This window comes from Oncorhynchus mykiss, chromosome 13 (assembly GCF_013265735.2).
Source record: "Oncorhynchus mykiss isolate Arlee chromosome 13, USDA_OmykA_1.1, whole genome shotgun sequence".
NCBI classification, from domain to species: domain Eukaryota; kingdom Metazoa; phylum Chordata; class Actinopteri; order Salmoniformes; family Salmonidae; genus Oncorhynchus; species Oncorhynchus mykiss.
Window position 1 is genome coordinate 12073734 of NC_048577.1, and position 23710 is coordinate 12097443.

General features: G+C 44.3%; 1 protein-coding gene across 9 annotated transcripts in view; it reads left to right on the top strand.

Moving 5' to 3' along the window:
• Nucleotides 1-13265, top strand: part of LOC118938206 (gamma-adducin-like) — a 148102-nt gene extending 134837 nt beyond the window's left edge. For 5 of the 9 annotated variants that reach the window (XM_036940217.1, XM_036940216.1, XM_036940218.1 and 2 more), the window contains 7 exons: nucleotides 581-823; nucleotides 5702-5818; nucleotides 6035-6121; nucleotides 6658-6678; nucleotides 7491-7614; nucleotides 8911-9003; nucleotides 10082-13265. In XM_036940217.1, the coding sequence (XP_036796112.1) occupies nucleotides 581-823; nucleotides 5702-5818; nucleotides 6035-6121; nucleotides 6658-6678; nucleotides 7491-7614; nucleotides 8911-9003; nucleotides 10082-10332 (936 nt within the window). In that variant the 3' untranslated portion in view covers nucleotides 10333-13265. The remainder of the gene's footprint in view (nucleotides 1-580; nucleotides 824-5701; nucleotides 5819-6034; nucleotides 6122-6657; nucleotides 6679-7490; nucleotides 7615-8910; nucleotides 9004-10081) is intronic. The other 4 variants (XM_036940219.1, XM_036940221.1, XM_036940220.1 and 1 more) reach the window with 4 other exon arrangements.
• The last annotated feature ends 10445 nt before the right edge of the window (nucleotides 13266-23710 follow it).

A 23710-nucleotide genomic window follows, 5' to 3' on the forward strand; every position in this document is an offset into this window, starting at 1 on the left:
CGGATAAGAGAGAGGGGGAGAAAGAGACAGGAAGTATCTGAACACACTCCATTGTCCATGGATGCCAGGAACCCCTCCGGCTGCACATCATCCTTTTTCCATTCTCCCACAGCTAGGAATCATGGGATAGTGGCCGGAGACTGTCCCCCCTCCCCCCCTCTCTCTCTCTCGCGCTCTCTCTCTTTCCGTTTTCCTTAGTGACAGAGGCGGTAGTTTTGAGTCCAGAGCTCTGTCCAAATAATAAGGGTGGGACAGAGACACAAACTACATTCCTATGTAGTGAGGATTCTACAGAGAGGACTTGCACTATTGAAATGAACTCTAGATGAATGGGGAGATCAAAAGCTTGACAACATTTTGTTCCACTACCAAAGAGTCTTCTTTCCTACCACTTTTCCCTCGTCTTCCTCTCTAGGGACTTAGAAACTTTGTGGAAAATAATAACTATACAAATGGAATCTGATTTGTAGATGGACATTTCTGTCGTTGGTTTGTTTGGCCATACAGGGCTGCCGAACTAAACACACTATGTACATGAGATCTAGTCGATTGATTGATTTCTGTATCCTTTTCCCCACAGGGCTACCGGACTGGCTACGCTTACCGCCACCCCATCGTTCGGGAGAAGCCTCGGCACAAGTCCGACGTGGAGATCCCGGCCACGGTGACGGCGTTCATGTTCGAGGAGGAGGAGGGCGCCGCGCGGCTGCCGTTTAAGTTCCTCCAGCAGAGACAGGCCAGGGAGAAGACACGCTGGCTCAACAGCCCCAACAGTTATATGAAGGTTAACGTGGCGGCCGTGGACGAACGCACCAGGACCATGGTCAGTACTCATCTATAGGGAGGGTTAACACTCTATATAAACACACCAGGACCATGGTCAGTACTCATACTGTAGGGAGGGTTAACACTCTATATAAACATACCAGGACCATGGTCAGTACTCATACTGTAGGGAGGGTTAACACTCTATATAAACACACCAGAACCATGGTCAGTACTCATACTATAGGGAGGGTTAACACTCTATATAAACATACCAGGACCATGGTCAGTACTCATACTGTAGGGAGGGTTAACACTCTATATAAACACACCAGGACCATGGTCAGTACTCATACTGTAGGGAGGGTTAACACTCTATATAAACACACCAGGACCATGGTCAGTACTCATCTATAGGGAGGGTTAACACTCTATATAAACACACCAGGACCATGGTAAGTACTCATACTGTAGGGAGGGTTAACACTCTATATAAACATACCAGAACCATGGTCAGTACTCATACTGTAGGGAGGGTTAACACTCTATATAAACACACCAGGACCATGGTCAGTACTCATACTGTAGGGAGGGTTAACACTCTATATAAACACACCAGGACCATGGTCAGTACTCATACTGTAGGGAGGGTTAACACACTATATAAACACACCAGGACCATGGTCAGTACTCATACTGTAGGGAGGGTTAACACACTATATAAACACACCAGGACCATGGTCAGTACTCATACTGTAGGGAGGGTTAACACTCTATATAAACACACCAGGACCATGGTCAGTACTCATACTGTAGGGAGGGTTAACACACTATATAAACACACCAGGACCATGGTCAGTACTCATACTGTAGGGAGGGTTAACACTCTATATAAACACACCAGGACCATGGTCAGTACTCATACTGTAGGGAGGGTTAACACACTATATAAACACACCAGGACCATGGTCAGTACTCATACTGTAGGGAGGGTTAACACACTATATAAACACACCAGGACCATGGTCAGTACTCATACTGTAGGGAGGGTTAACACACTATATAAACACACCAGGACCATGGTCAGTATCATACTGTAGGGAGGGTTAACACTCTATATAAACACACCAGGACCATGGTCAGTACTCATCTATAGGGAGGGTTAACACTCTATATAAACACACCAGGATCATGGTCAGTACTCATACTGTAGGGAGGGTTAACACTCTATATAAACACACCAGGACCATGGTCAGTACTCATACTGTAGGGAGGGTTAACACTCGATATAAACACACCAGGACCATGGTCAGTACTCATACTGTAGGGAGGGTTAACACTCTATATAAACATACCAGGACCATGGTCAGTACTCATACTGTAGGGAGGGTTAACACTCGATATAAACACACCAGGACCATGGTCAGTACTCATACTGTAGGGAGGGTTAACACTCTATATAAACATACCAGGACCATGGTCAGTACTCATACTGTAGGGAGGGTTAACACTCTATATAAACATACCAGGACCATGGTCAGTACTCATACTGTAGGGAGGGTTAACACTCTATATAAACATACCAGGACCATGGTCAGTACTCATACTGTAGAGAGGGTTAACACTTGATATAAACACACCAGGACCATGGTCAGTACTCATACTGTAGGGAGGGTTAACACTATATAAACATACCAGGACCATGGTCAGTACTCATACTGTAGGGAGGGTTAACACACTATATAAACATACCAGGACCATGGTCAGTACTCATACTGTAGGGAGGGTTAACACTATATAAACATACCAGGACCATGGTCAGTACTCATACTGTAGGGAGGGTTAACACACTATATAAACATACCAGGACCATGGTCAGTACTCATACTGTAGGGAGGGTTAACACTATATAAACATACCAGGACCATGGTCAGTACTCATACTGTAGGGAGGGTTAACACTATATAAACATACCAGGACCATGGTCAGTACTCATACTGTAGGGAGGGTTAACACTCTATATAAACACACCAGGACCATGGTCAGTACTCATCTATAGGGAGGGTTAACACTCTATATAAACACACCAGGACCATGGTCAGTACTCATACTGTAGGGAGGGTTAACACTCTATAAACATACCAGGACCATGGTCAGTACTCATACTGTAGGGAGGGTTAACACTATATAAACATACCAGGACCATGGTCAGTACTCATACTGTACACAGACACACATATGGTCAGTGTTGATGAAACAGAGCTCCCTGTTCATGTCTACACATTGTGTTGTGCAGGTCTTAGTCCTGACTAGCTCAGTTGCTAGTCTAGAGCCAATCTGACATTCTCTGAGACACATTCTGGTGAAACCTTATATTAGACTTCCCTCTCCTGGTATGTTAGAGAATTACATCTTTGTGATATTACCACATATAATGAATGACTCAAAGGAATACCAGCAAGTTCACCTTGGCTACGTTTACACAGGCAGACCAATTTTTCCACTAATCAGTCTTTTGATGAATCACTTTCGATCTTTTCACATCACATCTTTTTCAGAGCTGCTCTGATTGGTCAAAAGCAATTTATGAAAAAAATATCAGAATTGGGCAGCTTTTCCCTCCAGCTGGACTAGACAGATTGCTCTATGTCTGATCGGTCTATGTCTGATCGGTCTGTGTCTGCTATGTCTGATCAGTCTGTGTCTGATCGGTCTGTGTCTGATTGGTCTGTGTCTGATTGGTCTGTGTCTGATTGGTCTGCGTCTGATTGGTCTGCGTCTGATTGGTCTGCGTCTGATTGGTCTGCGTCTGATTGGTCTGCGTCTGATTGGTCTGCGTCTGATTGGTCTGTGTATTTGTATTTTCTGTTCTCTACAGTGGATGAAGTCTGATTGGTCTGTGTCTGATTGGTCTGTGTATTTGTATTTTCTGTTCTCTACAGTGGATGAAGTCTGATTGGTCTGTGTCTGATTGGTCTGTGTATTTGTATTTTCTGTTCTCTACAGTGGATGAAGTCTGATTGGTCTATGTATTTGTATTTTCTGTTCTCTACAGTGGATGAAGTCTGATCGGTCTATGTCTTTGTATTTTCTGTTTTCTACAGTGGATGAAGTCTGATTGGTCTGTGTCTGATTGGTCTATGTCTTTGTATTTTCTGTTCTCTACAGTGGATGAAGTCTGATTGGTCTGTGTCTGATTGGTCTATGTCTTTGTATTTTCTGTTCTCTACAGTGGATGAAGTCTGATTGGTCTGTGTCTGATTGGTCTGTTTTTGTATTTTCTGTTCTCTACAGTGGATGAAGTCTGATTGGTCTGTGTCTGATTGGTCTATGTTTTTGTATTTTCTGTTCTCTACAGTGGATGAAGTCTGATTGGTCTATGTTTTTGTATTTTCTGTTCTCTACAGTGGATGAAGTCTGATCGGTCTATGTTTTTGTATTTTCTGTTCTCTACAGTGGATGAAGTCTGATCGGTCTATGTTTTTGTATTTTCTGTTCTCTACAGTGGATGAAGTCTGATTGGTCTATGTTTTTATATTTTCTGTTCTCTACAGTGGATGAAGTCTGATTGGTCTATGTTTTTGTATTTTCTGTTCTCTACAGTGGATGAAGTCTGATTGGTCTGTGTCTGATTGGTCTGTGTCTGATTGGTCTATGTATTTGTATTTTCTGTTCTCTACAGTGGATGAAGTCTGATTGGTCTATGTTTTTGTATTTTCTGTTCTCTACAGTGGATGAAGTCTGATTGGTCTATGTCTTTGTATTTTCTGTTCTCTACAGTGGATGAAGTCTGATTGGTCTGTGTCTGATTGGTCTATGTTTTTGTATTTTCTGTTCTCTACAGTGGATGAAGTCTGATTGGTCCGTGTCTGATTGGTCTATGTATTTGTATTTTCTGTTCTCTACAGTGGATGAAGTCTGATTGGTCTATGTATTTGTATTTTCTGTTCTCTACAGTGGATGAAGTCTGATTGGTCTATGTTTTTGTATTTTCTGTTTTCTACAGTGGATGAAGTCTGATTGGTCTGTGTCTGATTGGTCTGTGTATTTGTATTTTCTGTTCTCTACAGTGGATGAAGTCTGATTGGTCTATGTATTTGTATTTTCTGTTCTCTACAGTGGATGAAGTCTGATTGGTCTATGTCTTTGTATTTTGTGTTCTCTACAGTGGATGAAGTCTGATTGGTCTGTGTCTGATTGGTCTGTTTTTGTATTTTCTGTTCTCTACAGTGGATGAAGTCTGATTGGACTGTGTCTGATTGGTCTGTTTTTGTATTTTCTGTTCTCTACAGTGGATGAAGTCTGATTGGTCTGTGTCTGATTGGTCTGTGTCTGATTGGTCTGTTTTTGTATTTTCTGTTCTCTACAGTGGATGAAGTCTGATTGGACTGTGTCTGATCGGTCTGTGTCTGATATGGACTGTGTCTGATATGGACTGTGTCTGATATGGACTGTGTCTGATATGGACTGTGTCTGATATGGACTGTGTCTGATATGGACTGTGTCTGATTGGTCTATGTCTGATATGGACTGTGTCTGATTGGTCTATGTCTTTGTATTTTCTGTTCTCTACAGTGGATGAAGTCTGATTGGACTGTGTCTGATTGGTCTGTTTTTGTATTTTCTGTTCTCTACAGTGGATGAAGTCTGATTGGTCTGTGTCTGATTGGTCTGTGTCTGATTGGTCTGTTTTTGTATTTTCTGTTCTCTACAGTGGATGAAGTCTGATTGGACTGTGTCTGATCGGTCTGTGTCTGATATGGACTGTGTCTGATATGGACTGTGTCTGATATGGACTGTGTCTGATATGGACTGTGTCTGATATGGACTGTGTCTGATATGGACTGTGTCTGATATGGACTGTGTCTGATTGGTCTATGTCTGATATGGACTGTGTCTGATTGGTCTATGTCTTTGTATTTTCTGTTCTCTACAGTGGATGAAGTCAGAGGAAGGTGGCAACAGCAGCGGCACTCCAATCCGGATCGAGGACCCCAATCAGTTTGTCCCTATGAACACCAACCCTAGCGAGGTGCTGGAGAGGAGAAACCGAGTAAGTCACAGATCTAGGATCAGCTACCCTCCATGCATCTTAACCATAAACATCAGTAGGAGAAAGGCAAAACTGACCCTGGAGCACTAAGGCCAACTTCAACTTAACTCCTCTCTGTCAGCTCCTTCTCTGCCTTCCACCGCCCTATCAGAACCACAATCCTTACCATGCACTTCCTGGTTGTGTAAGGGATGTCACTGTTATGTCCTATCACAGATCAGAGAGCAGAACAGATTCGACATGATGACGTCCGGACCTCGCTCTCACCACCTGGCAGGCATCCCATTGGACGAACCTCGAATGGTGAGCGGCAACTCTGTGTGACAAACCAATATATCTGTTGCCACTTGGCCTGAAGTCCTGTTGGTGAAACATCCATAACAGTGTCATAAACAACAACTAGAGTATTTCAATATTTATTTCAATATATAACAGTCTTGAATTATAGGCTATATAAGGCAGTCTGTAAACTGTGAGCATCCTTCAGGATTTTGCTAAGTAAACCATATCATCCAGGCTAGACAGACTTAGCTATTTGTTATTGCGTTTGCCAACCTTGACCAGTAGGTGGGGCTAATTACATGTATTGTTTAGAAGCAGAAATACACATCTCCATGGCTCTGGGATTCTGTAATGACATCCTCCTTCAAAGTGCCAACTTTGGTGAATAACTTCATCCTTTTGGATCTTCTTGGCAGCATTTTGGTGATTGGTATCATCTTATAGCAAGGGAATAACACAATCCAGGTCTCTCTGCCTGTTATCAGAGTTGAGATGAAACGAGATTTGATCACTTGTGAAATATTGTTTCCCTACATGGTGTATGTCATGTGTTGAAGGATCAGCCGGTCCGTGTGAAGGTAATGTCTCTACAGGCTGAATACTACAGTGTGCAGTGTCAGTGCATTTCTGTTTCACCTGTTTGTCCTTTCAGTTGTTGTCCTGTTAGGTCACATCATCACTGTCTGTGTGTTTCTGGAGGTGGGAGTGAAGTGGAGTGTTTACGCATGATAGTGCACTCCACCAATGAATGACCTACTTCCTTATGTCACCAAATGTGTGTTGTGCATGTTCTGATGTGGTTGTGCCAGAACAGCATTCATATTTGACAGTGTCCCTTAATCATTGTTTTTCCCTGTTGTTGGTAGGTCATTTGAAAGTATTGGAGTGTGTTTGTGTGATATGCCCATTTCTATTGAATGGTGTGTTAGTGTGTGTTGTGTTTTACGATGAACTGGCATTAGTGTACTCACTCTTGTCCTCATCTGGGAATGGATCTGTCCATGGGGAGTCTTATGTTAACTCCTGTCTCTCTCTCTCTCCTCTCTCCCTCCTCTCTCTCTCTCTCTCTCTCTCTCTCTCTCTCTCTCTGTCTCTGTCTCTGTCTCTCTCCTCTATCTGTCTCTCTCTCTCTCTCTCTCTGTCTCTTCTCTCTCTTCTCTCTCTCCACTCTCTCTCTTCTCTCTCTCCACTCTCTCTTCTCTCTCTCCACTCTCTCTCTCTCTCTCTCTCCACTCTCTCTCTCTCTCTCCACTCTCTCCCTCCATTCTCTCCACTCTCTCCCTCCATTCTCTCTCTTCTCTCCCTCCATTCTCTCTCTTCTCTCCCTCCATACTCTCTCTCCTCTCCCTGTGTACTCTCTCTCTTCTCTCCCTCCATTCTCTCTCTCCAGCCCTATGTGGCATCAGAGGATGACCAGATGGTTCCTCTACCTCCTAACCCCTTCAGTCAGCTGTCTGAGAAAGAGATGGACGAATACACGATGAACGTAGAGAAGAGACAGCTGGGGCTGAGTGGTAAGAGAGAGTCACACAGAGAAGTCACACCCATACAGAACCACAGAGAAACACACACACACCCATACAGAACCACAGAGAAACACACACACACACCCCTACAGAACCACAGAAAAACACACACCCATACAGAACCACAGAGAAACACACACCCATACAGAACCACAGAAAAACACACACCCATACAGAACCACAGAGAAACACACACACACACATACAGAACCACAGAGAAATACACACCAGCCATCTATCCTACCATGTTATACACAAGTCAAATGAGTAGTATTCCACTCCAGTAAAAACTGCTACTACTTTCATAGACAGTCCGATAACAAGGAATTGTCAATGGCTTGGAGCCCCATTTCAGCCAATCAGATTGCAGATGTCTCCGAACCCGTTTTATAAGCCACAACACCATTTGTAGTGAGAGTTGTTCCTGATCTTGCAGTCAAGATGGTAAAACCCCTGCCTGTAGTAACGTGTGTGTGCAACAGGGAACCATCCCTACATCCTATGACTAAGGCGGCCAACAGAACAGACAGACTGGCCCACAGCAGGTTTTCACACCCACTGTATGAGTGGGCCCGGTTGCCATGACACCATCCACCCCCCTATCCCCACCTACTCTACACCAGTCCAATCTGGATTCCATATTATGCTCCTTATAGAATGTTCTTATGCTCCTTCTAGAATGTTCCTCTGCATGTCTGTGCTCACAGTAATACTGTGTGCTGTTATGTATACTATGATGTTGTGTATAGAATGACTGTCTGTCTGTAATGTTACTGCTAGAACTCCACTGTGATAATGAATGGGGTTTTTGGAATGTCACTGTATTGATGTGTACTTATAAACTAATAGTATCAGATGAATGACCTGGTGGTTAGATGAACCACGTTAACCCCTTAGATTCCTCACTGTATGTACTGGAGGTACTGTACGAACACTACGTTCCATGTACCCTAACGTAGCCTGGTCCCAGATCTGTTTGTGCTGTCTTGCCTCTAACATGTGTGTCAACACTAATCTCTCACCCCCTCCCCCCCCAAACCCTACTCCTACCAACCCACTCCCTCACCCTTACCCCTCAACCCAAACTCTCTCCCCCTCCTCACACCCTGTCTCCTTACTCCCACCCCTTCAACCCTCATCCCAAACCCTCACCCCCTCCTCACCCCCTGACCCCTTACTCCCACCCCTTCAACCCTCATCCCAAACCCTCTCCCCCTCCTCACCCCCTGACCCCTTACTCCCACCCCTTCAACCCTCATCCCAAACCCTCACCCACTCCTGCAGATGACGAGCACGACCTAACCTCCAACGACGCTTCCACTCTCTCTCAGTCTCTGTCCCAAACTCAGTCCCCGCAAATAACTCCAGCTAAAGAAGGTATCACACAGAGAGAGAGAACGTTGTGAAATGTGTTTGTTTGTGTGCGTTTCAACAGAACAGGCTTTACTAAGGTTGTGCTGTGTTTTATTATGTCAAAAACACATTCTACATTCCTTTGGTTCCACTTTTACCTCAAATGTTATAATAGATAATAGATATAATAACAAAGTCATATGGAAACCTACTACATTGCTATTGGGAAATCAACTTTACGATGTTTAATCAGTACCAATTCTATAGTGTCTTACTTCCTCTTAATCATTAACAATGACTCAGTTTTACTTCCTGTAGTAACTACTTCCTGTCCCTTTGAACAACAAACACCAACACCACGTAACTACAGAACACTAGAGTAGCCATCAACACAGCTCCCCACAGTAAACTGCTCCGTGTGTGTGTGTGTGTGTGTGCGTGCGACACAATTCGTGACACAGTTTTTGACTTAAGTCAACCAGTTCTTCTCCTGTGGGGGCCAAGTCGGGTCGATTGTTGCTCAACAGCCTCTTATGATGTCACACGTTGGTTCATTGTAGTACATTGAAATGCTCTTGTAATAGAACAGTGGCACAGTGCTTGTAAAGAACCCTCTTCGTGTGGTAACTGGGTCCCCGTACAGTACATAGTCACGGTCACATTAACATTGGCTGTGAAATGCACTTTATTGAAAAAGGTGATCATTGAACTTGTGTTGATTAGTTAATAGATACCAGCTGTAACAGACTTCAGATAGGGTAGGTGACATCAGGTGACACCCTCTCCTAGGTTGCTCTTGGTTCATGGTAAATGTAGCACCTAGGGTTGCAATTTCCCCATAATTCCCAGGTTTTCCAGAAATCCCGGTTGAAGGATTCCCAGATTCCCTGGTTATTCCTACCTGATTCCAGTGTCTTCCAACCAGGATTTCTGGAAAACCTGGGAATTTGGAAAAGTTATCCGTAGTAGCACCTGAACATATTTTGTGGTCAAACAACATAGTATACAGGTCTGTAGCAGACACAGAATCAGTTTTATTGTTGTGGGGTTGGTGGTGGTCTACCCTGTCTGACCTCTGACCCCTCTCCCCTGCTCTTTCCAGAGAACCACACGATGCAGAACGGCAAGGATGGCGGCGACCATGAGGTGAACGACGAGCTGAGCAAAAGGGTCAGTCAGCTGACCACCAGCGTGGAGAGCATTGAGGTCAAGGTCCGCACCGGCGAGAAGATCGAAGACTCCGCCCTCTCCCCCGAGAGCTCGCCCTCCAAGTCCCCCAACAAGAAGAAGAAGAAGTTCCGCACTCCCTCCTTCCTCAAGAAGAACAAAAAAAAAGAGAAAATGGAGGCCTAGAGAAAGAGAGATGGAGGGAGTGATATTAAAGCCTATATACAGTTTAAGAAGAAAGAGGGGACCCCTCTTATTTTATTTTTTTGTCTGTTTTTATTTTAGTTTTGTTTTTGTCAGTGTCCTCTTTTGTCATTTTTTTTTTTAAAGATTTTATTTTGATTTTATTTTTTAACAAACTGTTCTTTTAAGTTAACATTTTTTAGACTTGCGCGAAAAGTGATGAATTGAGTTGAGGATTCTCTTCCTAGAAGTGAAGGCTCATTGATTTGGGAAGGCGAGGACTAAAATGATAAAGCTGCAACGACTGACTCCTCCCCCATGTTCAATATTTACTGCCATTGGCTGATTATGTTATTTGTTCTCTGCCATTGGCTAATTGTTGATTATGGAATTAGAATCAGCCAATCGTATTCCTTGCTTCATAATCTCCAGCCGACACTGGCGGATCTAGATATGCATCAGTGGTATTATTAAACTGCACAATATGGCGACTAGCTAGCGTACGGAAACGCTTTCCGCCCTTATGGTAACCATAACAACCACCATGTTCTTTTCACTTAGATTTTCTCCTCATATGAGGTCTGCTTCTTCAATCCATAGAGGACTGAAATCAGAGAGGCCACAAAGAAATAGTCAGACTGGAAAAATGGTTTTGAGATGGTTTTAAATTTACAGCTTTTCTTTCTTTCACTCTTGCTTCTTGTTTTCGCTTTCTCTCTCTGCCTCGCTTCGTTTTTCTCTTTCATCCCTCTTTTTATTGCTCCTCTTCCTCCTCCTCTCTCACCTTCTGTTAAAAGTGAATCTGTCTTTACATTACCGAGCTCTCTTCTAGTCGACCTCCGACCTTCATCTGTTGTTCACCACTGATTCACTATAAACTTACCATTTTTTTTATTGTCCTCTCCTCTTAATAATTTCAGTTTTATTTTGCCAAACTAAAAGGAATAAAAAAACAATCACGTTTTAGTGAAGAATCATCATTTATATACTTTTTAATCTCATTTAGATCATAAAAACATGTCATCTCATTGAATAATATTACATTGTAGTGTTTTTTATTGAACACAGTTTGGTAGTAGTCATCTCACTCAGTTTTGTGCTCATTTCTATACTTTTACAGAGAAATACAAGATGTTACGCATGTTTTTGCAAGAATCTGAATTTATATGGCTGACTACGTTGCTCTAGTGTTGCCTGCAGGTTTCTCTCAAATGATATTCTTGTTCAGATTACAAAAAGTACTCTATAACTGAGATATATGGAAACTGGATATGTTGGGTATAGATTCTTAACTATATATTTAGTATTTTATTGTGCTGCACTTTTACTGTGGACGGACTATAACACAATGTAGTTGCAGGTGGTTTCTACTATGAAGGAGATTCTAGAAGCAGAAGAACCAATAGAATCTGTAGAAGCAAGAAAGTAGATGGCAGGAGCAGAGTACGGAGGATCCACTTTAGGTTGTGGAAAGTGAGTTGTTTCCGACGAAAAAGATCTAGATTTGTGTCACGCTTGAAAAAAACATTATTTCTCAGTTAAAAAACAACAAAATACATAAAACAGGTCCCAAAATACAAAAAGTATCATCAGTTATAAAATGTAAAAAACCCTGGGCCTTGAGCGTGGAACTGGCGCCGTTGTTGCTATGGGGTGTATTTTGTGTGTGACTTTTTATTTTTTAAGCCTTATACTATATTTTTCTCCTATATTTTAAATCATGAGACAAGGGTTGAGAATCTTATCCTGCCCGCACCCGGGCGTCAAATTTAGCAGGAGTGCTCCCCGGATTGTCATTAGGCCTCTTATAAGTCACCGCTATGTCATGCCTATGACTGCTCATAAGACCACTTTGACAGCTCGTAGTTGTTTGCGTAGCCTCTTTAGCCTTTCTCTTTAGTTTCTCTTTTTATTTGCATCTCAACAGCGCCTTTCACGACGTTGTCGGTTGTGGAAACTGGAACTCGTGTTATTTCTCTAGAAGATATAAGTCATGGACGGGTGATGACTAAGTGGCATATAGACACAGAGGAACACAGTTAATATAGAGATGTACCAATATCCCAGCTAGCAATGTGAACTATTGGATTTGGAACATTGAGAGAGGGAGGGAAGGAGAGTGGGATGGGGCGAGAGAAGGAGAGAGGGGTGAAAGGAGGGAAGGAGAGTGGGATGGGGCGAGAGAAGGAGGGAGGGAGGGAAGGAGAGGGATAGGGCGAGAGAAGGAGGGAGGAAGGGAAGGAGAGTGGGATGGGGCGAGAGAAGGACAGGGATGAAATGAGGGAAGGAGAGAGGCACATCTTTAGCTGTGTAAATAGCCCTATCATCTGTCTCACAGCAGAGTTGAGCTTTTTGGTCTCACAGTTACATGAACAGCTGGAAAAAGGGGTTGAGGTGCGTGAGTTTTAGAAAATGTAAAAGTGTATGTGTGGGGTGGGGTGGGGTTTTAGGGAGAACTATGACATCAACACACCACATTTTTAGAATTACTCACAATTGTACCCATTTTTTCATACCATTTCTCCTTTTTGACACAGTTCTTATTTTTCATCTTTCCATTTGTATCAGACAGGTTTTCAGTTCAGTCCTTTTCGTTTCCCAAGTACTAGGTTTCTCCTTCCTTATTAACCATTTACAGTACGAGCGTTTACACGCCGCTCTCAGATGGATTGAATTTGCTTTTGTTTACTTTTCTCTCCCATCTACCGACCGTTTGCACCTTTGTTTTACTAACTAATGCCTCTGTCCACCATTTTGTTTCTGTTGATAAAAAAAAAGAAAGGATCGCTTTAGCATGCAAGTAATGAGCCAAGCCCGACCTGTGACCTGTGAACAAAGATCCTATTAGAAATGGTTCTTCTATAATGGAGTTGCTTTCAGATGTGTTGCTAATCAGTGTGAATTCACAAAATAAAACTGTATTTTAAGAAACGGAAGCTTTATTTTTCATTTCCATGTCTTGTTAAACTGATTGAAGTGGCGGACTCCTTTTATGGAGTCATTTTAGTGCCAGAAGAAATTTTATTCTGATTCAATTTATTTTAGCGCAATCATCACCTACAGTCCTCGTTCATGAACACTCGTATCATTCTTCCAACTGTCTGTCTTTATGTTGAACATAATCCATCCACAATCATTTTAAGTTGAACTCGTAAACGAAAAGATCCAGCACATGGGGGACGCAATCAAATATATTGTACGGTTTCTGAACGTTGTTTCTCGGTGTACTGATATTATCCTGTAAATACAAAACCAGTATACACACGTATTATGCAGGTTTCAATGATATATAGAGAACATTGTCCATATGAAAGATGAACTGTCAAATTATGCAAAATCACCTTCAGTGTAAAACCTGGAGGCCAGAAGCAGATGTCCAGACATTATACTGAGACGGAGTGGAGGTGATGGAGAAGCTACTGAACAAATATAAAGTTTCAACCAACCATTATATAGCACAGAGCGGGTGACATATATTTTGTAATATATATATATATATATATATATATATATATGTATGTATGTATGTATTGATAATGCACAGGATAACTTCCATATGGCTGCATGTATGTTTGTTGTTGCTTGGCTGTGTGTGAAAGAGAGGGGGAGTGTGGGACGATGGCAAAGACACAAATAGGACATCTTGAAAATAAGGACCTAAACTACTGACTTGACTGCGATCCACCATGATATTCCTTCTCTGACACGCCTAGTTGTATGTGTATCTGTCACATGTAATGTGTACGCATCACCCCCAAAGAGACTCTGTCAAACCTTCTAGAACTGGAACTGAACAGAATCAATCCACGAGCTCGTTTCATGCTGACGTTAACCAATTACAGTGCACAGCGTTGACGCAAAATGCCGACTTTATTGCACGGTAAACATGGGAGTGTTAGTGGAGTTGTTGGGGGGGGGGGGCTGCGGGGGTGTGTGTGCCGTTGTGCCTTGACTGCATTTTTCCTCTGCAAATAAATAAAATCTAAAATATACATGCAACTCACCATGACTTTATGTGCTTCCTAAATCCCACCGGGAGTGTGTGTGGGGGAGGGGAGAGTGGCTAAGACTTAGTGGACTACAGCAACATTACCCGTTCTCTTCTCTTCTCACCCTCTTCCCTTAAGTGTTCCCTTCTGTGATTTGTCGACAGAAATCATTGCATTGAACTCTGACCCTGACGTTCATGAGTGTGATTTGATAATGGCACTGTGTTGAGTAAATGTAGACTTTGCTACACTGAACATTAAAGGCATGCGAACAGGTCAATAGTTCTGATGCTGGGATGTCCGTACTTCATCCAACCCCTCAGGTAACACTTGTGTAGTGTACAATTCTCAGACCAATTCTTGCTCGTCAACGTCAACTCGTTGCCTAATGCTTGCTTGTATATTTGAAGGATCTTTATGGAGAGAAACATGGCTTAGTCTTGTTATGAGCCGCATGTGAGGTATATATGCCACAGGAGGTTGGTGGCACCTTAATTAGGGAGGCGGGCTCGTGGTAATGGCTGGAGTGGAATGGTATCAAATACATCAAACACTTGGGTTGATGCCGTTCCATTCACTCCGTTCCAGACATTGTTATTCGCCGTCCTCCCCTCAGCAGCCTCCACTGATATATACTGTATATACACATATCAAATATTACTGGACACACTGACACTCGATGAGGGAACCGGGGGGGGGGGGGGGGGGGGGTCACGGTGCTGTGGTGTCTGTTGAGGGTAGCACCCACACAATAGCCTCTGTTGACCAGTTCCACACAGTCATACAGTAGCATATGGGGAGGGGGGCTAGCCTACTGTCCTACTAGTCCATGTCATGAGGGAAGCTGTTAAGTGTCTACTGGAGTCCATACTATAGATGTTATGAATGGGGATACTTTGCTAGCACGTGTCAACATGTCATGGGGGAGGGGTCTATTCAGTAGAATCATGTTGTTAGCGGTCCCTTGTTCCTCCATATTCATCTGAGTGGTGCCTGGCCTTCTGTAGATGATACTATGTTAATGCTAACCCGTGTCATGGGGGGTCTGTTTCATGGGGGGAAGGGGTGGCAGTCCAAAAATTCAGCCACACAAATGTATGTAGAACTGTGTGTGTGTGTATCATGTCGACTCCCCCTGGCTGTGCAACCATCTGGATGAGCCCAGGCTCATGGTTGTGACACTCACAGCACGACTCTGTCTGGAGAACAGAAGCACAGGGGCAGTGCCTCTCACCCCCCTGTACCCCCGCCCCCAGTTCTCTATCCCCTCACTACAGGAAACCCCCCTGTACCCCCTCTATCCCTCTCTAGTATCCGGTCCCCTCTCTCTACCCCCTCTATCCCTCTCTAGTATCCGGTCCCCTCGCTCTACCCCCTCTATCCCTCTCTAGAATCCGGTCCCCTCTCTCTACCCACTCAATAACCCCTCTCACTATATCCCCTCACCTCTCTCTGTCTTCTCTTTCCCCAACCTCTACCCTCTCCCATATGTCTCTACCCCCTCTTTCCCCAACCTCTACCCTCTCCTGTATGTCTCTACCCCCTCTTTCCCCAACCTCTACCCTCTCCCCTATGTCTCTACCCATCAGCCCTTCTCTCTACCCATCGCTCAACACCCACCACCAACCCCGTGCCCTGTCTGCGTTGCCCCTGCTTAATGCAGTGTAACTGTACATGTTCAGAAATAAAAAAGCCACCTCCTAGATGAGACTGTACAGACAGATGCTTTCTCTCTCTCTGTCAGCCTGGGTCCTGTGTTTATAGATGGTTGAGTGGTTCCTCTGATGATTCTGATGTGTCCCAAATGGCACCCTATTCTCTTTGTAGTGCACTGGGCCCTGGTCGAACGTAGTGCACTATATAGGGAATAGGGTGCCATTTGGGATGCAAATTCTGTTTCCTTCGCAGCTCTGAACAGGATAACTGTGGCTCTGTTTAATGCTTCTGCATTTGACTACTAGCTAGTCTAGATATAGATTTAAAAGAAGCTCCACTACCATTGTGATGAAAGATATAAATGAAGTAGAGAGTGAGAGGAGTCAGTGGCATGGATTCCCCCTAACCACAATGACATGTTATTTAAGCAATAAGGCCCGGGGGGGTGTGGTATATGGCCAATATACCACAGCTAAAGGCTGTTCTTACGCTCAACGCAAAGCGGAGTGCCTGGACACAGCCCTTGGCCATATACCACAAACACGAGGTGCCTTATTGCTATTAGAAACTGGTTACCAACGTAATTAGAGCAGGAAAAACACATGTTTTGTCATACGGTATACAGTGTGATATACCACAGCTGTCAGCCAATCAGCATTCACGGTTCAAACCACCCAGTTTATAATCTCTTATAGACTCAGATGGCTCAGTAAGATGTTGTAACGGCTTTCCTCTTCTGAGGAGGAGTAGCAAGGATCGGACCAATACGCAGCGTGGTAAGTGTCCATGATACTTTAATAATAACTGAACACGACTCAATACAAAAAATAACAAAGTGAATGGAAACGAAAACCGAAACAGTCCTGAATGGTGACACAAACAACAAAACAGGAAACAATCTCCCACCCCAACCAGGTGGGAAAAGGCTACCTAAGTATGATTCTCAATCAGAGACAACTAACGACACCTGCCTCTGATTGAGAACCATACCAGGCCAAACACAAAACACAACATAGAAAAACGAACATAGACAACCCACCCAACTCACGCCCTGACCATACTAAAAGAACTAAGGTCAGAACGTGTCAGATGTCATGCGATATTGTGCTTAACCAGACTGGGTTAGTTAGGTTGAGCTGGGTTCGGCCAGAAGACCAGATGGCACTCAATTGCATATTCCTCGCATCCTCTTTCCTCGTCTCCTTCTCAAAACCAATTGGATGAGAAAGCCAAAGGTCCCTCCCCTCCGGCCTTCTCGTCCAATGGGTTTTGAGAAGGAAACGAGGAGAGATGACGCAAGGAGAATGCAATTGTGAAAAGGCCATGGACTGCAGGACCCAATGCCTGCCCTGTTCTGTCCTGCTCTGTCCTGTCCTGCTCTGTCATGTCCTGTCCTGCTCTGTCCTACCCTGTCCTGCTCTGTCCTGTTCTGCTCTGTCCTGTCCTGCTCTGTCCTGTTCTGCTCTGTCCTGTCCTGCTCTGTCCTGTCCTGTCCTGTTCTGCCCTGTCCTGCTCTGTTCTGCTCTTTCCTACCCTGTTCTGCTCTGTCCTGTTCTGCTCTGTCCTGTCCTGCTCTGCCCTGCTCTGTCCTGTTCTGCTCTGTCCTGTTCTGTCCTGTTCTGCCCTGCTCTGTCCTGTTCTGCTCTGTCCTGTTCTGTCCTGTTCTGTCCTGCTCTGTCCTGTTCTGTTCTGCTCTGTCCTGTTCTGTTCTGTTCTGTCCTGTTCTGTCCTGTTCTGCTCTGTCCTGTTCTGTCCTGCTCTGTCCTGCCCTGTCCTGTTCTGCCCTGTCCTGCTCTGTCCTGTCCTGCTCTGCTCTCCTCGCAGCCCTGGTCACACACACTCCCTCCTCTGCCCTGATCTCCAGTGTCTTCAGCAACATTTCTTCACAATGGACACATTTGACAGTGTATGTTTGGCAGCGAGTGCGGGGATATGTGGGGATGTGTGAGTAGGAGAGGTGGGAATGCGTGCGTGTGTGTGTGTGTGTGTGTGTGTGTTTGTGTGTGTGTGTGTGTGTGTATGTCAGGTCAGGGAGGGTCTCAGTACAGTCAGTACAGATGTATCCCTCATCAGTAAAGGTTCTGAATAGGAGAGGAAGACAACGGATACAGGAAGAATCCTCTCCCCCCTCCTATCCTCTCCTTTCTCACCCTGACAGAAGGAGAGTCTCTGGGGAGTCACACTTACATTTCCTCCCTCCCCATCCCACCCCTCCATCGTCTCCTTCCAAATCTCTACAGGCCCGGCTGTCTGGGCGGAGAGAGAGAAAGAGAGAGCGAAAGGAGGAAGTGAAAGAGCGAGGAGAGAGTTTAGTTGAGTTCTCTCCAACAGGAAATTACCCATGTTGTTCTCAGTGCTCTAATCCCTTTTTAATATCAGGTTGTGGGGCAACCAGGGGGAGGAGGAGGGGAGGAGCAGATAGGTGGGAAAAGAGAGGAAAATAGAGAGAGAAAGAAAGAAAGGAGAGAGAGAAACAGAGAGAGACAAGTGTGCAGTAAAAATGGGCAAAAAACACATTTCTTTCCACGGGGCCGGAGGCTGAGACAGAGATCCAGCTTAAGCCCCACCCTCTTCAACATATATATCAACGAATTGGAGGGCACTAGAACAGTCTGCAGTACTGTTCCGTCAGTAACTTCCACAAAGCTGTGAACGATCTGGGAGACAAGGCAAGAAGGGTCTTCTATGCCATCAAAAGGAACATCAAATTTGACATACCAATGAGGATCTGGCTAAAAATACTTGAATCAGTTCTAGAACCCATTGCCCTTTATGGTTGTAAGGTCTGGGGTCCGCTCACCAACCAAGAATTAACAAAATGGGACAAACACCAAATTGAGACTCTGCATGCAGAATTCTGCAAAAATATCCTCAGTAAAACACCAGAAAATGCATGCAGAGCAGAATTAGGCTGATACCCGCTAATTATCAAAATCCAGAAAAGAGACGTTAAATTCTACAACAACCTAAAAGGAAGCGATTCCCAAACCTTCCATAACAAAGCCATCACCTACAGAGAGATGGACTTGGAAAAGAGTCCCCTAAGCAAGCCGGTCCTGGGGCTCTGTTCACAAACACAAACACACCCCACAGAGCCCCAGGACAACAGCACAATTAGACCCAACCAAATCATGAGAAAACAAAAAAGATAATTACTTGACACATTGGAAAGAATTAACAAAAAAACAGAGCAAACTAGAACGGTATTTGGCCCTAAACAGAGAGCACACAGTGGCAGAATACCTGACCACTGTGACTGACCCAAACTTAAGGAAAGCTTTGACTATGTACAGACTCAGTGAGCTTAGCCTTGCTATTGAGAAAGGCCATTGAAGGCAGACATGGCTCTCAAGAGAAGACAGGCTATGTGCTCAGTGCCCACAAAATGAGGTGGAAACTGAGCTGCACTTCCTAACCTCCTGCCCAATGTATGACCATATTAGAGAGACATATTTCCCCCAGATTACACAGATCCACAAAGAATTCGAAAACAAAACCAATTTTGATAAACTCCCATATCTACTGGGTGAAATTCCACAGTGTGCCATCACAGCAGCAAGATTTGTGACCTGTTGTCACAAGAAAAGTTCAACCAGTGAAGAACAAACACCATTGTAAATACAACCAATGTTTATTTATTTTCCCTTTTGTACTTTAACTATTTGGAACTTCTGCGAGTGTAATGTTTACTGTTATTTTTGATTGTTTATTTCACTTTTGTTTATTATCTACCTCACTGGCTTTGGCGATGTTAACATATGTTTCCCATGACAATAAAGCTCTTAAATTGAATTGAATTGAAATTGAATTGAGAGAGAGGTACATGGTGTTGGGCGGGGGTAGTAGAGGTAAAGGAGATGGAGGCAAAAGACAAACCAGGACAGCCTAAAAGATTCCATATTCTGTCTGTCTGTACATAACTACTTATACTGTACTATGTGCTATTAGATGTGAATATAATTGTGGCGAAGGAAAATAAACAAAATAGCATTCTTCATTGGTAAAAGCTCCTAATATATTTTGGGGACATACATGTGGTGCGTGTGGCCTGCTCAGCTAGTGGACAGACAGACACTATGACAGCAAGACAGAGACGAGAAGGATACCAAGCCATTAATCAGTGTCACTTAGAAGAAATCGATCCTCCCATTAGCCTGCCACTGTGGAGATAGGCAGTACAATGAGACGGAACACCCTGGAGACAGAACTCACAGTACAGGGGTCATACCTTATTGACCTCTACGGATGATGCAGCATCACTGTCAGGAGGGTGAGGTCTGTATCCCCCCCCCAGAGCATGCCAGTAGTCACCCACAGGTTGAGGGGGTGAGAGGCTGAGGGGGTGGGAGAGAAAGAGAAAGGAGAGAAAGAGAAAGGGAGGGGTACAGAGAAAAGAGAGAAAGAGAAAGAGAGTGGAACAGAGAAAGGAGAGAGAGAGAAAAAGAGTGGAACAGAGAAAGGAGAGAGAGAAAGAGAAAGAGAGTGGAACAGAGAAAGGAGAGAAAGAGAAAGAGAAAGGGAGGGGAACAGAGAAAGGAGAGAAAGAGAAAGAGAAAGGGAGGGGAACAGAGAAAGGAGAGAGAGAGAAAGAGAGTGGAACAGAGAAAGGAGAGAGAGAGAAAGAGAAAGAGAGGGGAGCAGAGAAAGGAGAGAGAGAGAAAAAGAGTGGAACAGAGAAAGGAGAGAGAGAGAAAAAGAGGGGAACAGAGAAAGGAGAGAGAGAGAAAGAGAAAGAGAAAAAGAGTGGAACAGAGAAAGGAGAGAGAGAGAAAGAGAAAGAGAGGGGAGCAGAGAAAGGAGAGAGAGAGAAAAAGAGTGGAACAGAGAAAGGAGAGAGAGAGAAATAGAAAGGGAGGGGAACAGAGAAAGGAGAGAGAGAGAAATAGAAAGGGAGGGGAACAGAGAAAGGAGAGAGAGAGAAAGAGAAAGAGAGGGGAACAGAGAAAGGAGAGAGAGAGAAAGAGAAAGGGAGGGGAACAGAGAAAGGAGAGAGAGAGAAATAGAAAGGGAGGGGAACAGAGAAAGGAGAGAGAGAGAAAGAGAAAGGGAGGGGAACAGAGAAAGGAGAGAGAGAGAAAGAGAAAGAGGGGGGAACAGAGAAAGGAGAGAGAGAGAAAGAGAGTGGAACAGAGAAAGGAGAGAGAGAAAGAGAAAGGGAGGGGAACAGAGAAAGGAGAGAGAGAGAAAAAGAGTGGAACAGAGAAAGGAGAGAGAGAGAAAGAGAAAGAGAGGGGAACAGAGAAAGGAGAGAGAGAGAAAAAGAGTGGAACAGAGAAAGGAGAGAGAGAGAAAGAGAGTGGAACAGAGAAAGGAGAGAGAGAAAGAGAAAGGGAGGGGAACAGAGAAAGGAGAGAGAGAGAAAGAGAAAGAGAGGGGAACAGAGAAAGGAGAGAGAGAGAAAGAGAGTGGAACAGAGAAAGGAGAGAGAGAGAAAGATAAAGAGGGGGGAACAGAGAAAGGAGAGAGAGAGAAATAGAAAGAGAGGGGAACAGAGAAAGGAGAGAGAGAGAAAAAGAGTGGAACAGAGAAAGGAGAGAGAGAGAAAGAGAGTGGAACAGAGAAAGGAGAGAGAGAAAGAGAAAGGGAGGGGAACAGAGAAAGGAGAGAGAGAGAAAGAGAAAGAGAGGGGAACAGAGAAAGGAGAGAGAGAGAAAGAGAGTGGAACAGAGAAAGGAGAGAGAGAGAAAGATAAAGAGGGGGGAACAGAGAAAGGAGAGAGAGAGAAATAGAAAGAGAGGGGAACAGAGAAAGGAGAGAGAGAGAAAGAGAAAGGGAGGGGAACAGAGAAAGGAGAGAGAGAGAAAGAGAGTGGAACAGAGAAAGGAGAGAGAGAGAAAGATAAAGAGGGGGGAACAGAGAAAGGAGAAAGAGAGAAATAGAAAGGGAGGGGAACAGAGAAAGGATAGAGAGAGAGAAAGAGAAAGAGAGGGGAACAGAGAAAGGAGAGAGAGAGAAAGAGAAAGAGAGGGGAACAGAGAAAGGAGAGAGAGAGAGGGAGGGGAACAGAGAAAGGAGAGAGAGAGAGAAGACATGGTGCCGTCTCCATGAAAGCCTTTATCGTGATCACGTACCTCCTTCCTAGCCCCCTCCACTCAGTCCCCTGTGGCTGCAATGACCTCTTTTCACCGGCCGGTTGGTGACACACACACAGTACGTATAGATAGGATTTGGATCACAGTTAGTGCTATTTGCGTTGTTAATTGGATTCGTTACGACATTTCTTGATTTATTTGTCTTTATTTTTTTGTGGACATTTTACTGCATTGTTAGGTGCAACATAAGCATTTCGCTGCACCAGCTATAACATTGGTTAAGCTGTGTACGTGACCAATAAACTTTGATTGGATTGGACACTCACTCATACATTCACATGACTACATGCTTTCTCTCTCTCTCTCTCTCTCTCTCTCTCTCTCTCACCCAACATACATACCCAAACACACATGCTTTCTCTCTCTCTCTCTCTCTCTCTCTCTCTCTCTCTCTCTCTCTCTCTCTCTCACCCAACATACATACCCAAACACACATGCTTTCTCTCTCTCTCTCTCTCTCTCTCTCTCCCAACATACATACCCAAACACACATGCTTTCTCTCTCTCTCTCTCTCTCTCTCTCTCTCTCTCACCCAACATACATACCCAAACATGCATGCTTTCTCTCTCTTTCTCTCTCTCTCTCTCTCTCTCTCTCTCTCTCTCTCTCTCTCTCTCTCTCTCACCCAACATACATACCCAAACACGCATGCTTTCTCTCTCTTTCTCTCTCTCTCTCTCTCTCTCTCTCTCTCTCTCTCTCTCTCACACCCAACATACATACCCAAACACGCATGCTTTCTCTCTCTTTCTCTCTCTCTCTCTCTCTCTCTCTCTCTCTCTCTCTCTCTCTCTCTCTCTCTCTCTCTCTCACCCAACAAATCCCAGGTTGTCAAGCCTCTCACTACACGGAGGATCCCTTGAGTTAAGTCAGTGTCGGCCTCCAGTGGGTCATGATATAGGATCCTGCTCTGTAAGACTGGATATAGGGCAGACTGGTTATAGGGCAGACTGGATATAGGGCAGACTGGATACAGGGCAGACTGGATACAGGGCAGACTGGATATAGGGCAGTCGGCCATGGGGTGGTGTACTCCAGAGGCAGTATGTTAGAAAAAGCCATGGCATATAGTTTACATCCTTTTCATGCTTTCACTCGTGCCCTGTGGATGGGGGCATTGTCATCCCATGGGGGCATAGCCATGGTAGCCAAAATAATGGCCTGCTCATTACATGACCCTAAGCATGATGGGATATTAATTGCTTAATTAACTCAGGAACCACACCTGTGTGGAAGCACCTGCTTTCAATATACTTTGTATCCCTCGTTTAATCAAGTGTTTCCTTTATTTTGGCTTTATATTTATTTTATTGAACCATTATTGAACCTTTATTGAACTCTGCAAGTCAGTTAAGACCAAACTCTTATTTACAATGACGGCCCACCCCGGCCAAACCCGGACGACGCTGGGCCAATTGTGCGCCGCCCTATGGGGCTCCCAATCATGGCCGGTTGTGATACAGCCCGGATTCGAACCAGGGTGTTTGTAGTGTCGCCTCAAGCACTGAGAGGCTGTATCTTCCTTGTGTATGATCTGTAATCATCTACAGACGATCCCTTATTGAATCCTGTTGTTCAGGTACATGCTGTGTTACCAAACTAAAAGATGTACGTTGGAGGGTTTATCGTAAACATTATCACAA